At 39.1% G+C, this 19,935-nt stretch overlaps 1 protein-coding gene across 1 annotated transcript in view; it reads left to right on the top strand.

Annotated features, from left to right (window-relative positions):
• Positions 1 to 16,937, top strand: part of PLAA (phospholipase A2 activating protein) — a 30,226-nt gene extending 13,289 nt beyond the window's left edge. Inside the window, exons 5-14 of the mRNA XM_042449843.1 lie at positions 2,297 to 2,464; positions 3,954 to 4,089; positions 5,446 to 5,615; positions 8,586 to 8,743; positions 8,859 to 9,078; positions 9,806 to 9,874; positions 10,489 to 10,548; positions 12,272 to 12,373; positions 14,993 to 15,169; positions 16,237 to 16,937. Coding sequence (XP_042305777.1) covers positions 2,297 to 2,464; positions 3,954 to 4,089; positions 5,446 to 5,615; positions 8,586 to 8,743; positions 8,859 to 9,078; positions 9,806 to 9,874; positions 10,489 to 10,548; positions 12,272 to 12,373; positions 14,993 to 15,169; positions 16,237 to 16,802 — 1,826 coding nt within the window. The 3' untranslated portion in view covers positions 16,803 to 16,937. The remainder of the gene's footprint in view (positions 1 to 2,296; positions 2,465 to 3,953; positions 4,090 to 5,445; positions 5,616 to 8,585; positions 8,744 to 8,858; positions 9,079 to 9,805; positions 9,875 to 10,488; positions 10,549 to 12,271; positions 12,374 to 14,992; positions 15,170 to 16,236) is intronic.
• Positions 16,938 to 19,935: the final 2,998 nt, after the last annotated feature.

The raw sequence follows: 19,935 nt of genomic DNA, 5'->3' as shown, positions 1-19,935 counted from the left end.
GTATCTTGCCTTCCTTTCGTTAGCTTCATTCAAATGATGTTGTGATTCTGGGCAAGCTGACTAAATTTTTAAAATAAAATTAATGAGAAGTTAGATGGTTAACTCTTATAAATTCTTTAACTGACAATCCTAAAAAGGCAGTGGGGTTGGGAATATAATCAACCATTAGGGCTCTGCAGCATTGTCCACCCCATCAAGTCCACTAATATTTTGTGCCTGCTTAACATTCCCAGTCTAAAATGGATTATGTTTGATCCCCTCCCCATCTTGATTCTTTCATTTTGGGGTGTTTGTGAGTGCATGAAATGAATACCTTTTTTCCCCACCAGTTCTAACTTATCAAAAATCTTCGGTTTCATCATTGATGCCTATTGGTAGCTCTGTAAGAAAATAACTTTTCAGTATGAACTAGAAAGCTACCTCTGAGGACAGTTCTATCTCCTTTTAGTTATATGCTTGTGCATCTGTTCCAGCCAATCCATTCTAAATCGACCTGATCCTGCTATAGCTTTTCCCTGTCATTTCATGTTGTGTCACATTAAATTTTGGCGCAAGTTCAGAGGTAGTGCCTTGCCTTCCAGAGTTTTATTTTTCCGGCCGATATTTGACTTATCCTGAGTCTACTGCTACCTTTCTTTTTTGTGGATTTGTGCAAGTGATGTCATCCTAACTACAAACATGGGGGAACTCAAATCGTTTCAGTGTTTTAAGAAGAGCTTGTAATTTTATTTTAGCGCTCACATTGAATCATCGGTTTGATGTTCCCAATTGTTTGAGTCTGAGCAGAAGCATATTTAATGTCTCAGTGGAATATTTAATGTCCCCAAGGCAGCTAGTGATCTGTTTTCTTATAACTGGCAAGTAACTATCTCCCATAATGGCACAGTTCTTATTCATAGGAACCCTAGTTATATTTTCAACTATCTTTGCGTATTTTGAAAGTTTGACATTCACTGAGGAAGACATGGCAAAATGAGATACTCTCATGATTGTCATGTTTTCCATGCGTTCTGTTGTTCACTACCAGTGTTTCATTTATGTTTTGCATTGTTGTCTGCACATTGCATATTCATAATCAGTTTGATTTGATATTCAGCTTTTGTTATATTTTGCTTATTTCTCATTTTGTGTCTAATTAACGATAATGTTATCCGTTTTATCTATGTCTATGGTCATAATCCAGTTTGTGACTGCTTTAACTGCCGTGTCTCAGTGCTAGGGAATTCTGGCAAATATAGTTTTGTGAGACATTTTGTCTTCTCTGTCAAAGAGCTCTGGTGCCACAATGAACTAAAATTCCCAGGATCCCCTAGCACTGGCCCAGGGCAAGTAAAGCAGTCTAAACTGGGTTATTTGCACATTGTGATTTGGACCTATGTTGATATTCTTATTTCACATCCAGCAATACTTTTATTCACAATACTTTCTGTTACAACTGTTGTCTGATATAGGCAAGAATATGTTTGTTAAAATTATCATACCTGTGTACATTCCACATTGATTTCCTCTATATGCTCATGTATAAGTCTAGAAATTTTAGACTTATACATGAAAAAAACCTGGGTCCACTTATCCACGAGTCCATGTAAATACTGTACTTTAACTCTTATATAAAAAAACTATCCCTTGATGAAAGGTGAGAACATAATCCCTCCTCAGAGCCTATTAAAATAAGCACTGACCCCCTTTACTCTGTCATCCATCAAGTCTTTAGGGTGAGTACAAACAGTTATGCCTGCTGGAATTTTGTAAGTTCCTTGGCATCATTTTTCTTAGCTTCATCCTTTACATGGGTCATATCAAAATGCATAAATTAGGCACCAAAACCTGCATTTTATTTATACATGAGACCGACTTGTAGTTGAATATATATAGTTTATTATACATGTTTTGCGAACTCAAGACACCTTGAGCATTTTTGTTTCGTTTTGTTTTGGACAGAAGCTGAGTCACCTTATGTGCCAGCTGTACTATCTAGTCTCTAAGAGTAAATGCAAGTAGCACTTAAGTCATGAGCTTGAGATCACAAATATGTATGATACGTACTTCATAAGTCTGTACTTGAGAGACATTGCCAATGCCTCCCCGGTCAGGGGTAGTAAGACCCCATTGGCAACAGATCCCATACTCCTTCTTGGCCACAAGAATTGCTCTCAGTGAGTCCTAACTATAGGAATGTGTTTCTTTAAAATGTGTCATGGTTGGAGAGTATCAGCTCCTTCCCATTTAGTATCTTTTCAGAACTGATTAATCTCTAGCAGGCTTTTTCTCTTAACCCACTTTTCTTTTCATAAAGGGCATGAAGATTGTGTGAGAGGCTTAGCTATTTTAAGTGAGCTGGAATTTTTGTCTTGTGCAAATGATGCTAGCATTCGAAGATGGCAAATATCTGGCGAGTGTCTTCAAGTATATTATGGGCATACCAATTATATATACTGCATTTCTGTCTTTCCACATAGTAAAGGTAAGATTTTGTCCTGACCATTTTTTTCCTTTAAAAAGGTTAACAACATGATTGTGCTTTCAAAATACACTAGATGTAGAACTTTAAATTCTTTTGATGCCATAAGGGTATTGCACTGTGGAAATTGTGCAACCTGATGGTGCGTATGGCCCCTTGGGAGTCAGCATGGACCTTGAGGAGCCCACCAACTCCCCAAATCTCCCTGTATTTGTTACTGATATAATGCCAAATTTTATTGGGGGGGTCACCTTGAAACTGATCCCCCCCTGAAGTCAGCCAAGAGTGGAACAGAATCAGTTATGCTTCACCCAAAATGACATATATGGCAGAGTAGGGCTGCACTCTGGAAAAACCCAAAATGGAATGTTGCAGCCCTTCGAGCTGTAGAGTGAGCCACCACCCAGGATAATAGTCTTCAAATGCCACCTTCTATGTATTTCTCTTCCACATTAATGTCTCTGCTGAGTCATCTTGGTGCATCCACCACCCCTGTCATGTGTTGTAAAGGGTTTGGGTTTTGAATTCTAGGATATACATGGAGTTCTGACTAGACTTCCACATCCAAGGGGGATTAGAATGCACCTTAGAATAAGCCCAAAAAGTACTACATGTTGTAAGTGTAAGCTGGGAATGATGGGAAAACTGACTTGAAGAACTTTCTTCTTATTCAGGAGATCATAACAAGCTTCCCAAGGGCTCGCAGGGTCTCTCAGGTATATTGGAAAATTGCAGGTTGAATGGGAGGCCAAAACAGCCTCTTTAATGCTCTATAAAATTTTAAGTAAAATTTCTTTATTTCCCTTGCAACCTAACTAATGTTAATGACACTTCTGTTTTAATGGAACTGGTAGTGCTTTCATGAGCAAATAGTTCTTGTCTTACAGGCATCTCCAGTGTAGATCAAACTAATGACTTGGATCCAAAGATACTCTAGCATTTGTGCATGTGTTCTGGCTTACATGTTAAGAAATATTGCTTGCCTACCACAAAAAATGTTCCCAAGAACCATCTTTCTCTGTGATGAGCAGTGCAGTGTAGTTATTGCAGCTGCAAAAGAATATTTTTTTTCTATTTCCCCATCTCACTTGCATGCATACTCCCTCTTCTCTCTCATACATACAACCCTCTGTCTGTAAGAGCGGGAGTGCTTTTGACTGTATGCATGAGGCTTTGAATCCAAGTCATTTATTTGAAGTAAATCATTTACAACTATGAACCAAAATTCCAATCTACAGCTAAAGTGTGATATAGAGGTGATGTATATTAATGGGCTAAATCCAGTATTAAGCCCAGCTAGTATTAGACCCATTGAAATAAATGTATTTGTCACAACTAACTCCAATCCCATTGATATTAGTGGGTCTTAGGTAAGATTAACATTTGATTGACCCATTGTTTGTATACTTATAGATACCAAATGTACATGAAATGATATCATTTTAAATTAGGTTATTTTCCTATTAAGGAATGATTTGTTATCTCCCTTTAGATTTTGTTACCACTGGTGAAGACAGATCACTCAGAATCTGGAGAAGAGGAGAATGCACGCAGACAATCAGGCTTCCAGCTCAGTCTGTTTGGTGCTGCTGTGTGTTAGACAATAGAGACATTGTTGTTGGAGCAAGGTATCCACACTTTGGCACACTGCCATGCTGTCCCACAAATCTAAATATGCAAAACATGAAGGCTTGAGGACGTGTGTGTGTGTGTGTGTGTGTGTGTGTGTGTGTGTTTGTGGTGTGGTGGCTAGGAAAACACTGGCTGTGTTCAGATGTACCATTAGATCTGAGTGTAGCACCCTCTCTATTCTGGATTTCATCTAAGGAAGAAATTGAAAATTGCAGAGCAGTATGTCATTCTTAGTCTAAACTAGTAGTGGTTCCCAACTGTTTTGGAATTCAGCTCTCAGAAGCCCCAGCCAGCTTGACCAGTAGTCAGGAATTCTGGCAGTTGAAGTCCAAAACATTTGGAGGACCATAGTTTGGGAATCACTAGTCTAAACCATGGGGAATCTTAATTATGGTTAATAAAAACAAGCCAGTTTCTTAAACTGTGGTTTGAAGTTGGCTTCTTTCAGCAAACCACAGATAAGATTCACTACAGTCTACCCAGATTCAGGTGTCATGATAAACTTTTAGTGTAAAACAGAACCTTTGGAATTCCTTGCAGCTGGACAATTGGAGTGGGTTACAGGAGTGTGCAAACCCATGGCTTGGTTTAGCATGTTATTCAATGAGGCCATTGAATACATGAGTATTAGCCAGAGTTTTATCTTAATTATTTATATTGATAGATACAGATTTGATATAAAAGGGAAAGTGTTGTTTTATTCTGTGATTTAGGGCTCATCTAAAATGACAAAGTAAACAATAGTTCACCAGTGAACCAGTGGCTGATTCTGGGAGACCACACTTGTTAATCTTCTGGATTCTTGAAAACCATAACATTCCCAACACCCTCAGCATCAGCTGCTATTGTTGCTGCCATTTTTACAGATACTAACCTTTGCAATCAGTTCTAAATCGTGTCCTTACTCTCATTCCATTTTGAGGTAGGAAGAAGAAGGGACTAGTAGAAAATTGAATGTGAACCCAAGGAGGAGAAAGTCTTGCAATAGTAATTAGGCATCATAACCCCAAACCATAACCTCTGTGTTCCAAAGTATCTTTCTGATCATGAGATACTGGAAGGAAATAGTGCATGGCTATATAGTGGACCTTCTGTAGGCATCTAGTTACTATTTGAGATAGGCCATTTTGAATTTAGGGTGACCTTGGTCTGTTCTAAGAAGGAAACTGTGTGTTCCAAAGGAGGAGTTGTGTTGTTGATTGCCATCAAGTAGAATGGATTAATAGATTTGCAGGGAAGATATCTCTGACTTTTGAAGAAGTGCAGGATGATGTGAAAAGCACCAAGAAGTGAAATAATGAACAAATGTAATTACTTCTTTATATAATGAATTCTTTTCCCCCTTCCAACAGTGATGGCATTATCAGAGTGTTTACAGAGTCTTTGGAGCGCGCAGCAAGTCTGGAGGAGATTCAAGCTTTTGAAAATGAGCTTTCACAAGCAACAATTGATCCCAAAACTGGTGATTTAGGAGATATAAATGCTGAGGAGCTTCCTGGTAAAGAGCATTTGAATGAACCAGGTAGGAATCTTGCTTTCTTGGCACTTACCTTTCCTCACCGTAACTTCCTATTTAAAGCTAACATAGAACTTTTTGCATGCTGTAATACTGTAATTACTATATAATTCTTTTAAAAAATACATGCTCATATAATAGTTTGCTCTACAGACACTGTTAACTCTAATGGGACCTCTTGAGAACTAGAAGGTAAAGAGTGCTCCAAGATCCTATATAATGCTGTCTGCATACTTATGCAGGCTGCTGGGAAGGGAGGACAGTGGTGGCCAGCCTGGCATTGGTGTGAGAGAGCTTTCCTGATATATGGTCAGCATGTGGCCATTTGAGTTGGGGAGGAGGAGCTGTGATCAGGCATTGGATGGCAGTGATTGTACTGCTGAGTGAACCATGTGTAAAAGAACATATTGCAAACCTATTTACACAAATTAGGAAAAGGCAGGGGACAGCTAGTGGTTCAACAGGATTTTGTTGGTTGATTGTAGAGATATGATCACATTGGCCCTGATGGCACTAAATTTTTCTTTAGCTCGTGCACTCTAGTGTAATGCATATGAATTTACTGATTTGTGCTCTTAAAAATCCAGCTAGAGACAGAAGTACATAAAAAAGGTTAATAGCATCATGGGCTGCATCTGCACTGTAGAAATAATGCAGTTTGACACCAATTTAAGTGCTGCGGCTCCATCCTATGGAATTCTGGGATTTGTAGGTTTACAAGGCCTTTAGCCTTCTCTGCCAGAGTGCTGGTGCCTCACAAAACTACAAATCTTACAATTTTTTAGGATAGAGCCGTGGCAGTTGAAGTGGCGTCAAACTGTGTTATTTCTACAGTGTAGATGCACCCTTGGACAGAAGTGTGACATCAGCAAGGCAAGGTTGTATTAGGAAGTCTAGTGGAGCCGCAACAGATCTCTAGTTCTGCCAAACTGTTTTAAGTTTTATCAGAAGATAGTGACATGAGAAGTGGCTTCTTTGCCCTGTACTGTGTGTTCTATGGCTCTACATTCAACACTTTCTGTATTTTGAGGTATTATATGGATAGATCTATTTTGCCCTTTCTTAAGTGTGTTAAGCGTTTCAGTTTGCCACTGCCTTACCTGCTTGGCTGTAATAGACATGTGTTTCCTGGCATTTGCCAGAGCATTTCCTACTGCTTCTCTGTCATTTTGATCTGAGAAATTTGCCTAACACCTTGTGAAAATTCCCCACCCCAAACATTTTAGTATATACTGTAGTTTTTCCACCTAAGTCAAGGGTGGGCAATTATTTGGGGGCCATGAGCCAATTTGCCCTAGACCATGGGCTATATTGTCTCAGGAACCCCAAATACCCCTGTTTTCCTCTGCAGTCCCCCTCAAAAGTGACATCACTTCCTGTTGTTTTGGGTTCTTATGTGCTTGTGAGGGTAGGTTGGTGGTATTTTGACATGCATTCACATGTTTTGGGGGTTCTGAGTGGTTTTAGGGCAAAAAATACATCCGTTTTTAAAAATTGGGGAACTGGTGGTGGCTTTAGGGCCCACAAAAATGGATCCAGAGGCTGTATGTGGCCAGCGGTCTACACTTTGTTCACCTATATGTATTTATCTATTCATAAAGAGCCTTGTTGAATTCCATAGGCCTTTCTAGCATACCAGTTTGCCCAGAACTGCGGGAACTGTTCTCCAAAAGAGTAGGCTTGGAATCCAATCTTAAACATGATTACAGAAAAATGAAAGCAACAGGGTTGCTGTTTTCAGGCATTATTAGAACATTGGTCTTGTTTACTCTTTCTAATTTGTTGGCTTCTTGCCCATATTATTTCTTACTATTTATGTGTTAGGTGTATGTCCCACCTTTCTTCCAGTGAACGTCCTTGCTCCCCACTTTATTCTCTCAACAGTTCTGCGAAGTACGTCACAGTGTGAGAGAGTGCCTAATCCATGGTCAACCAAAGAATTTCATGGCTCAGTGGGAACTTATATCTGGAGCTCTCAAGTTCCAATACAGCACATTTAACTACTACACAACACTGGCTCTTTTAATTCATTTTAGATGTAGCCAACCTCTGACAAAACTTGCCTTTAGCTCTTGTACTGAGTCTTACATGTGATAGTTCATGCTTAGTTCCCCCCTCCCGCCCCACTTTCTGCCTTGTTGCTCTTTCTGCTGCTGCTTGATTGTTTCTGCACTAGGAGTCACTATTTAGCTAGTATTTGAAAGATGCTACAGCCAGCCCCAAAGAAAATAGGTTTTTATTCCTAAGAGGCTCAGTTTGAAAATCCTTGCAGTGATGCATATCTGTAAGCAAATGGCACTTTAGATGACTTTTAGAAAGGATATTATAAATTCATGGAGGAGCAATCTCTATGTGGCGAGAGCTTAATAGAATTGCACCAACTCTGTCTCAGTTGAAATTGGCACAAAGCAATGCACATCAACCACCCCCATCTGGTTTATTAAAATGCCACAAAATTTGTCAGTGGTAAAATTGTCAGCTCTCAGCAAAGAAACCCTGCACAGAACATGGAGGAATTCAAACATTTGTGGGGAATTTCACTATGGCATGGTGGCGCAGCCCTTACTGATATTTCACACAATTCCCTAGTGGTCCTGTGACAATAGGTACTGAAAGTTTGCTTTTTTGTATTTATTTATTTTTAATATTTTCAAGCTGTGGATGGTTGAATCGGTGGGTGCAGAATCCATGGATATGGAGGGCTGACTGTAATACCAATTTCTGAAAAGATCACTCATGCATAGCTTAAAGCCTCCCCTCTCCCTCCCCCGATATATCTACACACCTGGATCAGGGTCAGAGTACTTACTTCTTCAGGAGAATAATTCTGTAAAAATATTGTTTCCAGTCTTGGAAATTTGCTTCTTCTTACACAATTTTTGAAAATCTATTATGGCTTGTTTTTGAGTGGAGAAAGCCTACTGAAGTTAGCATCTCTCAGCATGCCATTTTATTTTATTCTCTTGGTGTTCTTAGGTACTAGGGAAGGACAGACAAGGCTCATTAAAAGCGATGGAAAGGTTGAAGCTTACCAGTGGAGTATTAGTGAAGGCAGGTGGCTGAAAATTGGAGACGTTGTTGGCTCATCTGGAGCCACACAGCAGACATCGGGAAAAGTTTTATTTGAAGGAAAGGTAAGTATTCTTCCATTCCTAATGCTTATCTAAAAGTCTGCTTGCCCAACATATTCTTGCTGTTTGCTTTGGCTTTGCATCACAAACAACCATTTTATGCATTTTCCATATACAGGAATATGACTATGTTTTCAGCATTGATGTGAATGAAAGTGGACCTTCCTACAAGCTTCCATACAACATCAGTGATGATCCATGGCTGACTGCATACAACTTTCTTCAGAAGAATGATCTAAATCCCATGTTCCTGGATCAGGTGGCCAAATTTATAATAGATAATACCAAAGGCCAAACATTGGGGCATACAAACACTGACTATTCCGATCCTTTCACAGGTAATGAAAAGCACTAGCTTTTCCTTAATCTTTTTTCAAAATATGTGTGAGAGAGAGTTTCACTTCTATATGTGTTTTAAAAGACATTGGATTGCTTATACAGTGCACCCATGTCATACGTGGGTGCCTTTTATGTGGCTTTCAGCTTATGCTGAAAGCCCCACGACGGGGTTGCAGTGGCGTGTGTGCACGTGCTGTGCGTCATGCATGAGCCCCATTATTTTCAGTGGTGCTCAAGCTTACACACTATTTGCCTTATGCAGAGGGGTCTGGAATGGATCCCTCACATAAGGCAAGGGTGCACTGCTTATTGTGTTGTGAAGCACTAAATGAGCTTTTACACTTGAGCACTTCAAAAATGGTGTAGTGGTTTGCAAATTCAGCACTTCAGAAGACCTGGGTTTAAATCCTTGCTCAACAGTGGAAACCCTTAGTACAAAGGAAATCTCCTCTGAATAACTTGGCAAGAAAACTCTATGATAGACTCATCAAAAGTGGAACTTGACTTGAAGGTGCATGATTACAATAATAACCAGGGATTGTATGGTCATCTTTCAAGAGTACTTGTGTATTGTATGGCAGGGGACTGACTAGATGTTACATCTGGTCTCTTTCAACTATGATTCTTTAATTATCTAGTTAATGTCTCAGCTTGAACTTAATATAAGAGATACTCTGTTTTAACAGAATGAAAAACTGTTCCTTTCCTGGGTTTGTCTCTTTATAGGTGGAGGTCGCTATGTTCCAGGTTCTTCTTTGGCATCCAGTGAAGGACTTGCAGCAGATCCATTTACTGGTATTACTTGTCTAAAAGCTAGCAGATATTTGTGTATATGTAAAGGAAAAATAAACCTTGGAATTTGCCTGCACCATCCTTGATGTCAGGGAAACACTCTACAAGAAAAATTGAGACTTGGTCAGGGAGAAAATGGAGAGACGTGGTCAGCTAATATATACATACTGCTCTCCTCACCAACTATTTAATTCATTAAGTATATGATCTGTTGATCTTTGCATTCTGTAGAGCTGTAAAATGGCTAATGGGGCTCTTTGAAGACGATCAATTCAGGCTCTAATTTTTCTGCAAGATTTCTGGTAACTATATGCTTCATGGTGGACCAAGATTGTTACTTGAGAAATTCACGGGTGTGGTGGTGTGTGAGAAAATATCTATGTATAAACCCTAAGGTAAATCTTGCAGGACTCTGTAAGATTCACTTTTGAAACATGGGTTTTAGGTTGTAAGTCTGCTGAGGAATACTTTAAAATAGTAACTGTACAACATGAAATGTGGATTTCCTGTGTAGATGTCAATGTTTTGGTCTGTTCATATTGCTTTTAAAACATATTTTATACTGGAGTTTTGACATGAACATATAATTTAAGTTTTTGCTGTTCATCTGTTTCTAGGCGCTGGTCGCTATGTCCCAGGTTCAGCATCTGACCCTGCAACTTCTCTCAGTGGAGGAGGTAGGTGAATAGGATTTCATGCATTATAGACACACTGTGCTATAGGTCTATATAGGTTGAGGCTTCCATATCTGAAATGCTTGGGACCAGAGGTGTTTTGGATTTTAGATTTTTTGGGATTTTCGAATATACATACATAATGAATTTACAGTGGACCTTTTCCTTATGCGGGGGATCCGTTCCGGACCCCCCTGCGTAAGGGAAAATCCACATATGCTCAGGAAACGATGGGGCATGTGCACGTGGCGCGCTGTGTGTGCCATTGTTTGTATTCTTGTGTGGCTTCCACGTAAGCAGGAAGCCGCATATAGTGTGTCCGTGTATGGCGCGGGCACACTGTACTTAATTTGCATATATGTACAATAATGAAATATCTTGGAGATGGGACCCAAGTCTAAACACACAATTCATTTGTATTTCGTATACAACCTATACACTTAGCTTGAAGGTAATTTTATGCGATATTTTTAATTTGTGCATGAAACAAAGTTTGTGTATGTTGAACAATCAGAAAGCGAAGGCCTGACTTCAGCCACCCATGAATTTTTTTTTTAAATATTTCGGATTTAAGAATTCTGAATATGGGGGACTCAGCTAATACTGCAGCCACTCAGTTGACCTCTTGTATCTTTTATCCCGAGAAAAATAGATGAGTGGCAGTGTTATTTCCTTCCCCTGTTTTCACAACCAGGATCATACATTTTTCTTTCTGCTGCTTTGTCTGCTTTGCTTTCTTTATATTGCAACAGCTGTGACTATTTTATCCCCTATCCCTTCATGCAAAATAAACGATCAAGGAACTGGCTCCAGAAATCAGCACAAGCAAGTGATGATGCAGTTTGCCACTGAAGTAGCAGCAAAACATACCAAAGATGAAGTCTTTCCTATAACCTAATAAAAGTGCTAGAAAACTGATCCATGGGTTTGGGGTGGTAGTAGTGTTGGAAGATTAGATAGATAAGGAATTCCTGCATGCAGACTTCCCCCTGATTCAGACTAACCATGAGATTTAGGTCACTCCCCCTTTGGGACTAACTGACATTCTCTCCAATTATTTCTTTGGAAAGATGGTGAGATAAATATTTTTTTACCTGAACTATTCACTAGCTAGATTAGGATATTGCTTCTATATAAATATAGATTAATTTGAAACTACAAACTATGTGCTTGTTGTTTTTCGCAGCCAGTCTCAGGAAGGCATAGTTAGATAAGAGCACATTTCTGCTACTGTGCTAATTTAAAGCTAGACCCAAAACAGGCTTTGGTATTTTTGACATTTAAATATTTGCATCAGCACATCTAGACTCCTTTTTAACATTGCTTGAGAGGAACGATCCAGTGTCTCTTGTCTATCCAGGCTCTGAGTTTAGCTAGGTCCCTGCTTTTGAGAAAGAATTACTGTTATTGTTTCTTTCAACAAAGGGGATTGTGTTTCACAGCTCTTGTACTCAGTACCATATTAGAAACTGAAATTGAAAAAACACTGTGGAATGTTTTGACTGCCAGATATAGGTTATGACAAAATGTATTAGTTTATCAGTTACTTGTTCAAGAGTATCCAGTGAACTTAAATGCATTTTTTAAAGTCTGCTTCTGCTATCCTTTTAAATAGCTTCATAATACAACACAATCAAGTAATATTTCTTTACGGGCATATGGTGGAAAACAAATTCTCTAAAGTAGTAACAACTGTCAACTTATATGTTACCCTCCTCTCTTTTAGGGACTGGTGCCTACAAATCAACTGCAGCAAAAGCTGAAAATATTTATTTTCCAAAGAAAGAACCAGTTACTTTTGATCAGGCCAACCCTGCACTAATACTGGGTAAGTGTACTTAAGTAGCTTATTGAATGCCATTGTCAAGACACAATTATCCTTCAATTACATCAGTCCTGTTAAACATAAATTTAATAACCTGTCATTCTCTCTCTCTCTCTCTCTCTCTCTCTCTCTCTCTCACTCACACACACACACACACACAAGCTACTTTTACCTTGATTACCGATCAGAGAACAAAAAATGGGCAGGATTGATTTGTTTAATATAATACAAATTATGTTTACAGGATAAAGCAATCACTTGTTTATTGAAGTATAAAATATTGTTTTGATACTCCATTAGGACTGGAGTAATGACTTGAATGCACACGACAAGGCTAACTATGTTATACATGCTAAATATGTTATACATACCACACCAGTGATAAGCTGTCAGCCCCAATCCTTCCTTGGTAGCAGTTTTGCTATGAGGAGGGACATTAAAAGTACTGCCTGCTTTCCCCTTTCTATGCAGCTGGAATAGATGAGAAGGGGTACAAACAATGAGCAGCAACCTAATCATGGATCTCTCTTGTGGAAAGTGGATAATTGTGGGTAATAATTTTGTTCTTAAGGCATTAAAAAGAAAGTTTAGTTGTAAGCTTGTTGGTTTTTGCATTATGAGATTTTAATGTCTTTGCCATCACAGAGAGAATAGTGAAGTTCACCTCTGTAACTTGAGAGCCTGATTCAGAACCTTGATCAGGGAGGAATTTAGCTTGCATCCTGGAGCTATTCCCCCCAGTACACATGCTCCATGCGGAAGCCTGTGAACACAATTGAGCCAATTTAAGATGTATTTCTTTCCCATTGCATGTAACTTTAGGAGCATAGTGGCAGTGAAGAACTTCTGTCTATTTCTCCACAGCTTAACTTGTGTTGTGATCCAGATAGGTCCCTGAAATACACCTAAAGCTACTAATTTAATTCTAATGTTGGAATAATTTTTTAGAAAAATGTATACATTATTAGGCTTCAGTGATATAGTGATCTGTGTAGTTAGTGTAGTGTAGTGGTTTTAGTGTTGAACACAGGGAGACCAGGGTGCAGCCATGGACTTTGGAGAAGTCATAAATACAGAACACACTGCAGAAATCATTCAGCTTCAGACTGCTTTAATTTACATGGCTCAGTGCTAGGGAATTCTGGGAACTATAATTTTGTGAAACATTTAGCCTTCTCTGTCAGAGATCTCTGGTACCAAAATAAACTACAATTCCCAGAATCCATTAGCAGAGAGCCAGGACAATTAAAGCAGTCTCAAACTGGATTATTTCTGGAGTGTGTTTTGGGCCGTAGTCTCCCAGCCTCAGATGACAGAGGCAAATCCCCCTTTGAATAAATCCCTTCAAGAAAATCCTAGGAAGTTCACCATCAAGGTTGACTAGAAAGGCACAAAACAATCAAAATTGACTTAAAAGGCACAAAACAACATTTATAGTGATTTCATAAGCTTTTATTGTTTTCAGAGAGATCACAAGAACATTCAAATTAAGAGCAGGGAGAGAGTCTATACAATAATATGCATGGACAACTCAGGAGAAATATTGATACTTAAACTACTGTACTTTTAAAAAATCTTATACAAGTATTCTTAAGAATTAAGAACATAGGAAGCTGCTTTATACCATACTCTGACCTGCAGTGGCTTTCTAAGCCTCAGGTGGATTTTGGTTATGTGCTGATAGGGGACTGACTCAGAACTTCTTCATGCAATGCATATGCACTACCATTGAACAATGGTTTGATTTTCAGAAGCTCGGAGCATTAAAAATATTACTGAATTGCTTTTAAAATGTCCTATTTTCAAATTCCATCCTAATCTTAACTGTGCTTTAGTGGTGGTTTCTTTCTGATAAATACACTTGGGGCTGTTCTCTTAAGTTTGGTGATTTTATCATAACTGTTTTAGATTTCAAGATAGGTGAAATAAGGTTTGTCTCTTGCAATGCTGCAGCTGACAGTCATGGAACAGCACAATGCCATATATTTTTATAAAAAAAAACCCCATAAAAAACTCAATAGCACAACCACTTGATGCAAAATACTAGCTCACTTACAAAAATACTTTTTTAGATGCAGTGCAACTGTCTTATAATCTGAGTGTTCCTCATTTTTGCAATTTAGACATCTAGGTATAATCATATCCTAAACTTAATTAAATCAAAAGTCAGCAGAAGTTAATGTAGTACAGTAGGCCCTCCACATTCACTGAGGTTAGGGATGCAGGATTTCTGTGAAAGCGGAAAAAACACAAATAAAAAAACACTTTAAAAACAACTTGAAAGAACTCTCTAGGAATTTATAGGTCCTCTAGTACAACTCTCTGGTCAACATCCACTGGACGTTGACTATAGAATTGTGCTGGAGGACTTACAAATGCTTAGAGAAGTGTTCTCTTTAGGCATCTCTACATTTTCCAGAAACATCTGACAAAAGTTGGCCACAGAGTAGTTAGTACTGGAAGACTTAGAGATTCCTAGAGAGTATGTATTAATCAAATCTATGAATAATCAAATCTGCAAAAGTGAAAGCCACAACTGTGGGGGAATGACTGTATTTTCATAAAAGAGGAAATGTATGGATGTTTGCACTGAGTAATTTTAAAACATGTCATGTCATACAGGTAAATTGAAAGAACTTAATGGAAGTGCACCTGAAGAGCAACAGTTAACAGAAGATGATTTAGGTGTCTTGGAAAAGATGCTGTCTTTAACTTGCAATACCTCTATGGAAGCAGCACACCAACTACTCACAGCACACCAAGTGCAGACTCTGTGGAAAGCAGTAAACTGGCCAAACGGTATGAAATAGATACTGGAGACATGTTTGGAGTATTGCATTATATGAGTGGAGAGCAGCTTGATCAAAATGCTGTCCTTTATGAATTGGAAGAAATTTACACACCAGTTTCTTCATTAAGTGTTGTACCTCTTGCAACCCTTATGAATCACCTCATTTTGGCCTGGGTGGCATGCAGTTGTTGTTTTTAATGTTTGCCTGAGTTAATATAAATAAGAAATGTTAGTGTTCCTGAGACATTTCCAAATATATATGTTATCATTCAGTTTAGGTGAACATTTTCAATGAGAGTTACATCAGGAGTACTCAAACATTTTACCCTTGGGAACCCCCCCCCCTTTACATCCACAAATGGATGCCCCCCAATGTAGTTTACTTTGTTTTGTTTATTTAGTGTGTATTTTCATTTGCACATTAATTTAACATTTTATAAGGAAATAACATGTGAACAGTTTTATCTAAGTAAATTCAATACAGTGCACCCTTTGTTTACGCGGGGGATCCGTTCCGAACTCCCCCGTGTAAAACAAAAAACGCATATACTCGAGCCCCATTTAAATGAATGGGGCTCGTGCACGCCACAGGCGTGCATCCCATTCATCCCTGTGGGATGTGCCGCCCCTTCCTCCCAGCGTGGCTTTCGGCATATGCTGAAAGCCACGTAAAGCGTGCCCGCGTATGACGCAGGCGCACTGTATTTAACTCAGCGCATTTATAAATTTTAAACATAATATTTTGGGGAAGAGGAGGAGGATGAGAAGGGATCAGTCTCCAAATCTTGTGTCCTCCCTAGAGCAGTGGTTTCAAACTATGCCCTTTAAGAGATTTTGGACTTCAGCTGCCAGAAGCCTCAGCCATGTTGACCAATAGTCTGGGATTCTGGGAGCTGAAGTCCAAAATCCCTTAAAGAACACAGTTTGGGGCCACTGCCCTAGAGCAACTGTCACGCTCTCCGCCCAGGTGTCCAGCCCCACCGTTTGAGAACCACTGAGTGACATCCCTACTGAACATAATAAAGAAGCGCAAAGGATAATAGTGTAACTGCATGTTTTTGCTTGTTTTTTTTAGATATTGTTTTCCCAGCACTAGATATCCTTCGGTTATCGATCAGGCATCCCTTTGTGAATGAAAGCTTCTGTGGTGAAAAAGGTGGCATTCAGCTGTGCAGCCACTTGATAAAATTTCTGAATCCAGGAGGAAAGCAAGCCAATCAGATGCTGGCTCTTAGAATTCTCTGCAATTGTTTTATCCATCCAGTTGGCCAAAAACTCATGATGTCACAGGGGGACTCAATAATGACGCAAGCAATAGAACTGAAACTGAGCAGCAATAAGAACATTCACATTGCACTAGCCACCTTGGCTCTGAACTATGCTGTTGGGTTACATAAAATTAATAACATTGAAGGGAAAGCTCAGTGCTTGTCAGTAATCAGCACAGTCATGGAAGTTGTGCAAGACCTTGAAGCTGTTTTTAGACTGCTTGTAGCCCTTGGGACATTAATCAGTGGTGATTCGAATGCGGTTCAGTTAGCTAAGTCTCTAGGGGTTGATTCTCAAATCAAAAAGTATTCCTCTGTATCAGAACCAGCTAAAGTAAATGAATGCTGTAGGTTTGTCCTTAACTTGCTCTGACTTTTTTTTAAGCACCTGGAAGTCTAGTACTATGATAACGCATTTTTTCCACATTTTACAAAAAATGAATAAATACTGTGACTTGACTATCTGGACATTAAATGAAACAATCTAAATAAAATGTTTTTGCACTGATTTGAAAAGTGTTATCCTTTAAAGCTGATATGTGTGAGAGGCTGTTGTGAAGTTTGTCTTTGGTATCTTTGGTATGCTAGGACTAAAATTTCAAAGGAGAAATCAGTAGGGCAGTTGTATTTAGCTATGTCCAGTGACATAGACACTGTTAGGAGAACATATTCACTCTCCTTCTTGTCACTACACATTCCCCTGATATGCTGTGATGGTTTGCAAGAACACTCAAAGCAGACTTCAGGTCATGTAGAGAGACACAGGGTTTAGGAGAAGTCCTGTTGTACAATTGGAAATCCACTTGGATAACATAGAGTTCACAGAGACTGTTTAACAATAAGGTATGTTAGCTTAATTTATACAGGCTGAGATTTTACCTTGTAGTCAATGGGAAATAACACATCTATAACGCACCATGAATCTCATTGTTAGAGAAAGGCAGGATATAAATTATATAAATATATAAATAGCAGAGGTTCAGCAAAGCCCTGTCAGTGAATTATAAAGATGCATGAGAGGGCACCAGCCAGATTGCCCTAATGGATGACGAATACAGATGGTGTGCAACTGCTCAGTTCTCTTTCATGCACTTAGATTGATGTAGTCCCCAAATGAATGCCAGCCATTATCTTTATTTTAGAAGGAAGTATAACAAAGTGACAATTAAACATGGTTCTGCGGTTCGAAATTAAGTCGGTCCGCGGCGCTTCGTAACCGAAAACCTCATAAGCCGAATTGCATAGGCCCTATGGGAACAGAGCCGCGATTTCCGTGCGAAAAGCCTAAAAAAAAAAAGCACCAAAAGGTTTTTCGTAAACCGAAAAAACATTCGTAACCCGGAACAATGAATGCCCTATGGGATGTTTTCGTTCCCGAAAATTCGTAACCTGGTATTTAGTATCCCGAGGTACCCACTGTAACATTATATGTGGTCTTCCCTGATGTCACAGGACTTCAGTTTCCATCAGCTGGCAGTAAAGCCAATCATAAGTAATACTGAAAGCTGAAATCTATTACTTTAGGGCCACAAGTGCCTATCTCCAGTCTAAAGTATAGATACTGCTCATTCTTTCTAGCTTTTTACATTGTGAAGCATTGCGCCTAAGATGGTCCAGGCTTCTTGAAACAAAATAATGCAAAAACTTTACTACTTTACACTAGCTTTTTACTGTTTTACTTATATCTGATTATAGAAAAATAGGATGATGTCTGGTATGCCAGGAAAGCTGTATGTGTGTGTTCAGGTGTTCTATGGGCTTTTCTTTTTTAATTGTCTTTCTTGTAAAATGTTCCTTCAGAATACATATGGCTCTATTTTTCTGGATTCAGTGATACCTTCCCAGTGTTGAAGAAGTGCAATGTATCGGCAGCCGGGCCAGATTGCAATAAAACGCTGGAGAGTTATGAGCTAACTCATTCATATGATGAGATGTTTCATGCTAAAGTCTAATCCGTTATAACCTAAATGTCAGCTTATTTCTTAGTTCCTTATCCAGAAACATGCAGCTCCGTGCTTACCTTGTTCCTGTACATTAGAAATATAGCTGCAATACTAAACATGCAAATGAGTATGAGATCTGAATGTACTAATTTTATTCTGGGAAATTTCCCTCCTTAGGAGGTACTGCGACAAAATTCCAATGCCATGATAGATTTGTCAGGAATCCCCACTGCAGTAGAGACTGTATGTGCTACCTGACAATAAAAGTAACTTTGTGTCTGAATGTCTTTGGCAGACTTTCTGTCACATCTATCTGGGAGTTAACCTACTGAACTCAATGTACAATCCGGAGATGTTAATACGCATTGTTACTAAACTCCCTTTATCAAAACATTGTTAACTCCGGAAATATGTTCTGCCTACAGTTACGCTCTAATGTGCGAAGAAGATTGAGTCCTCAACACTGGTACAGTAATTAAAAACTTAAACAGCATATTTCAAAGTGGATAGTTGAGGGACATCCTCCCATCCCATTCAATCATATGTGTTGCATCTTTAACAGGATCCATAATCCTTCCAGTAAAGAGCTGTACTTGCTCAAATTATATGGGTGAGCGTTGAAGACTTAAATGCTTTTAGAACAGCATTTCACATTCCTGTTGGGTTGGTTGCCTGCATGTAATATTTGGACTTTAGGGAGTTTGGACTTTGGATGGGTGATCACAGTGATGGAAAAAGGCGTCAGCTATTTTCAAGAAGCTCACATTACCTTTAAGGCAGGGCAGGTTTTCTGTAGTTCCTTCTTTGTACCCACACTAGCAGAATCCCCTTCTTATCTGTTGTAACATGGGCCTTCTCTCCAGCTTTCCTTTACTTATTCCGCCACTGTCAATTCGTTCTCAAACTGAATTTCCAAAGAAAGTCATGTTGTAAGCTATTGCAGGAAAAAAAGAGTTCTGTCACAGCAATTAAAGACTAAAGTCCAGTATAGCGCAAGTGTTTTGTGGCCTCGAGGTCCAAAAAGCCGCATGTATTTAAAAACTCTATTAGTGTGCTACAGACTCGCCAGGACTCTTGGTTGCTTCAAAAAATGGCCTGTTACCTGTTTGATACAGTAGCCATTCTAAACACAAAGCTGGCAAAGGAAACATGAGGACATTTTTGTTGCAGGCTGGCTCCTTACAGAAAGAATTATCCACAATGGCCTTGGGTTGTGGCTGTTTTTTTTACAACAAAGAGCTGATGGCATTTGTCAAAGGCAAGTTACCTGCAAGGGGTGGTGAGCAGAATAGGTGCATCTATATAGAGAAACAGTGCTAAGAGCTTTGGCCCGGCCTATAAAGATTTAATAACATGGGTGGCTGCAATGGTTAACACGAGGCACTGTGGTCTTGCTGGTGTGAAAATGAACCACCTCAAGACATGAGGAAAGTAGCCTTTTTTTAACAAGCTTCTAGGCTCCACAAGCAGCTCCACATGGCAGAAATAATCAGGTTTGACACTGCTTTAACTACATGGCTCCTCTTAGGAAGCCTGGATTTGTAGTTTTGTGGTACCAAAGCT

This window comes from Sceloporus undulatus, chromosome 2, assembly GCF_019175285.1.
Source record: "Sceloporus undulatus isolate JIND9_A2432 ecotype Alabama chromosome 2, SceUnd_v1.1, whole genome shotgun sequence".
Lineage (NCBI taxonomy): Eukaryota > Metazoa > Chordata > Lepidosauria > Squamata > Phrynosomatidae > Sceloporus > Sceloporus undulatus.
Note: the sequence above shows the minus strand (reverse complement) of the source record. Positions and strands in the feature narration are given on the sequence as shown.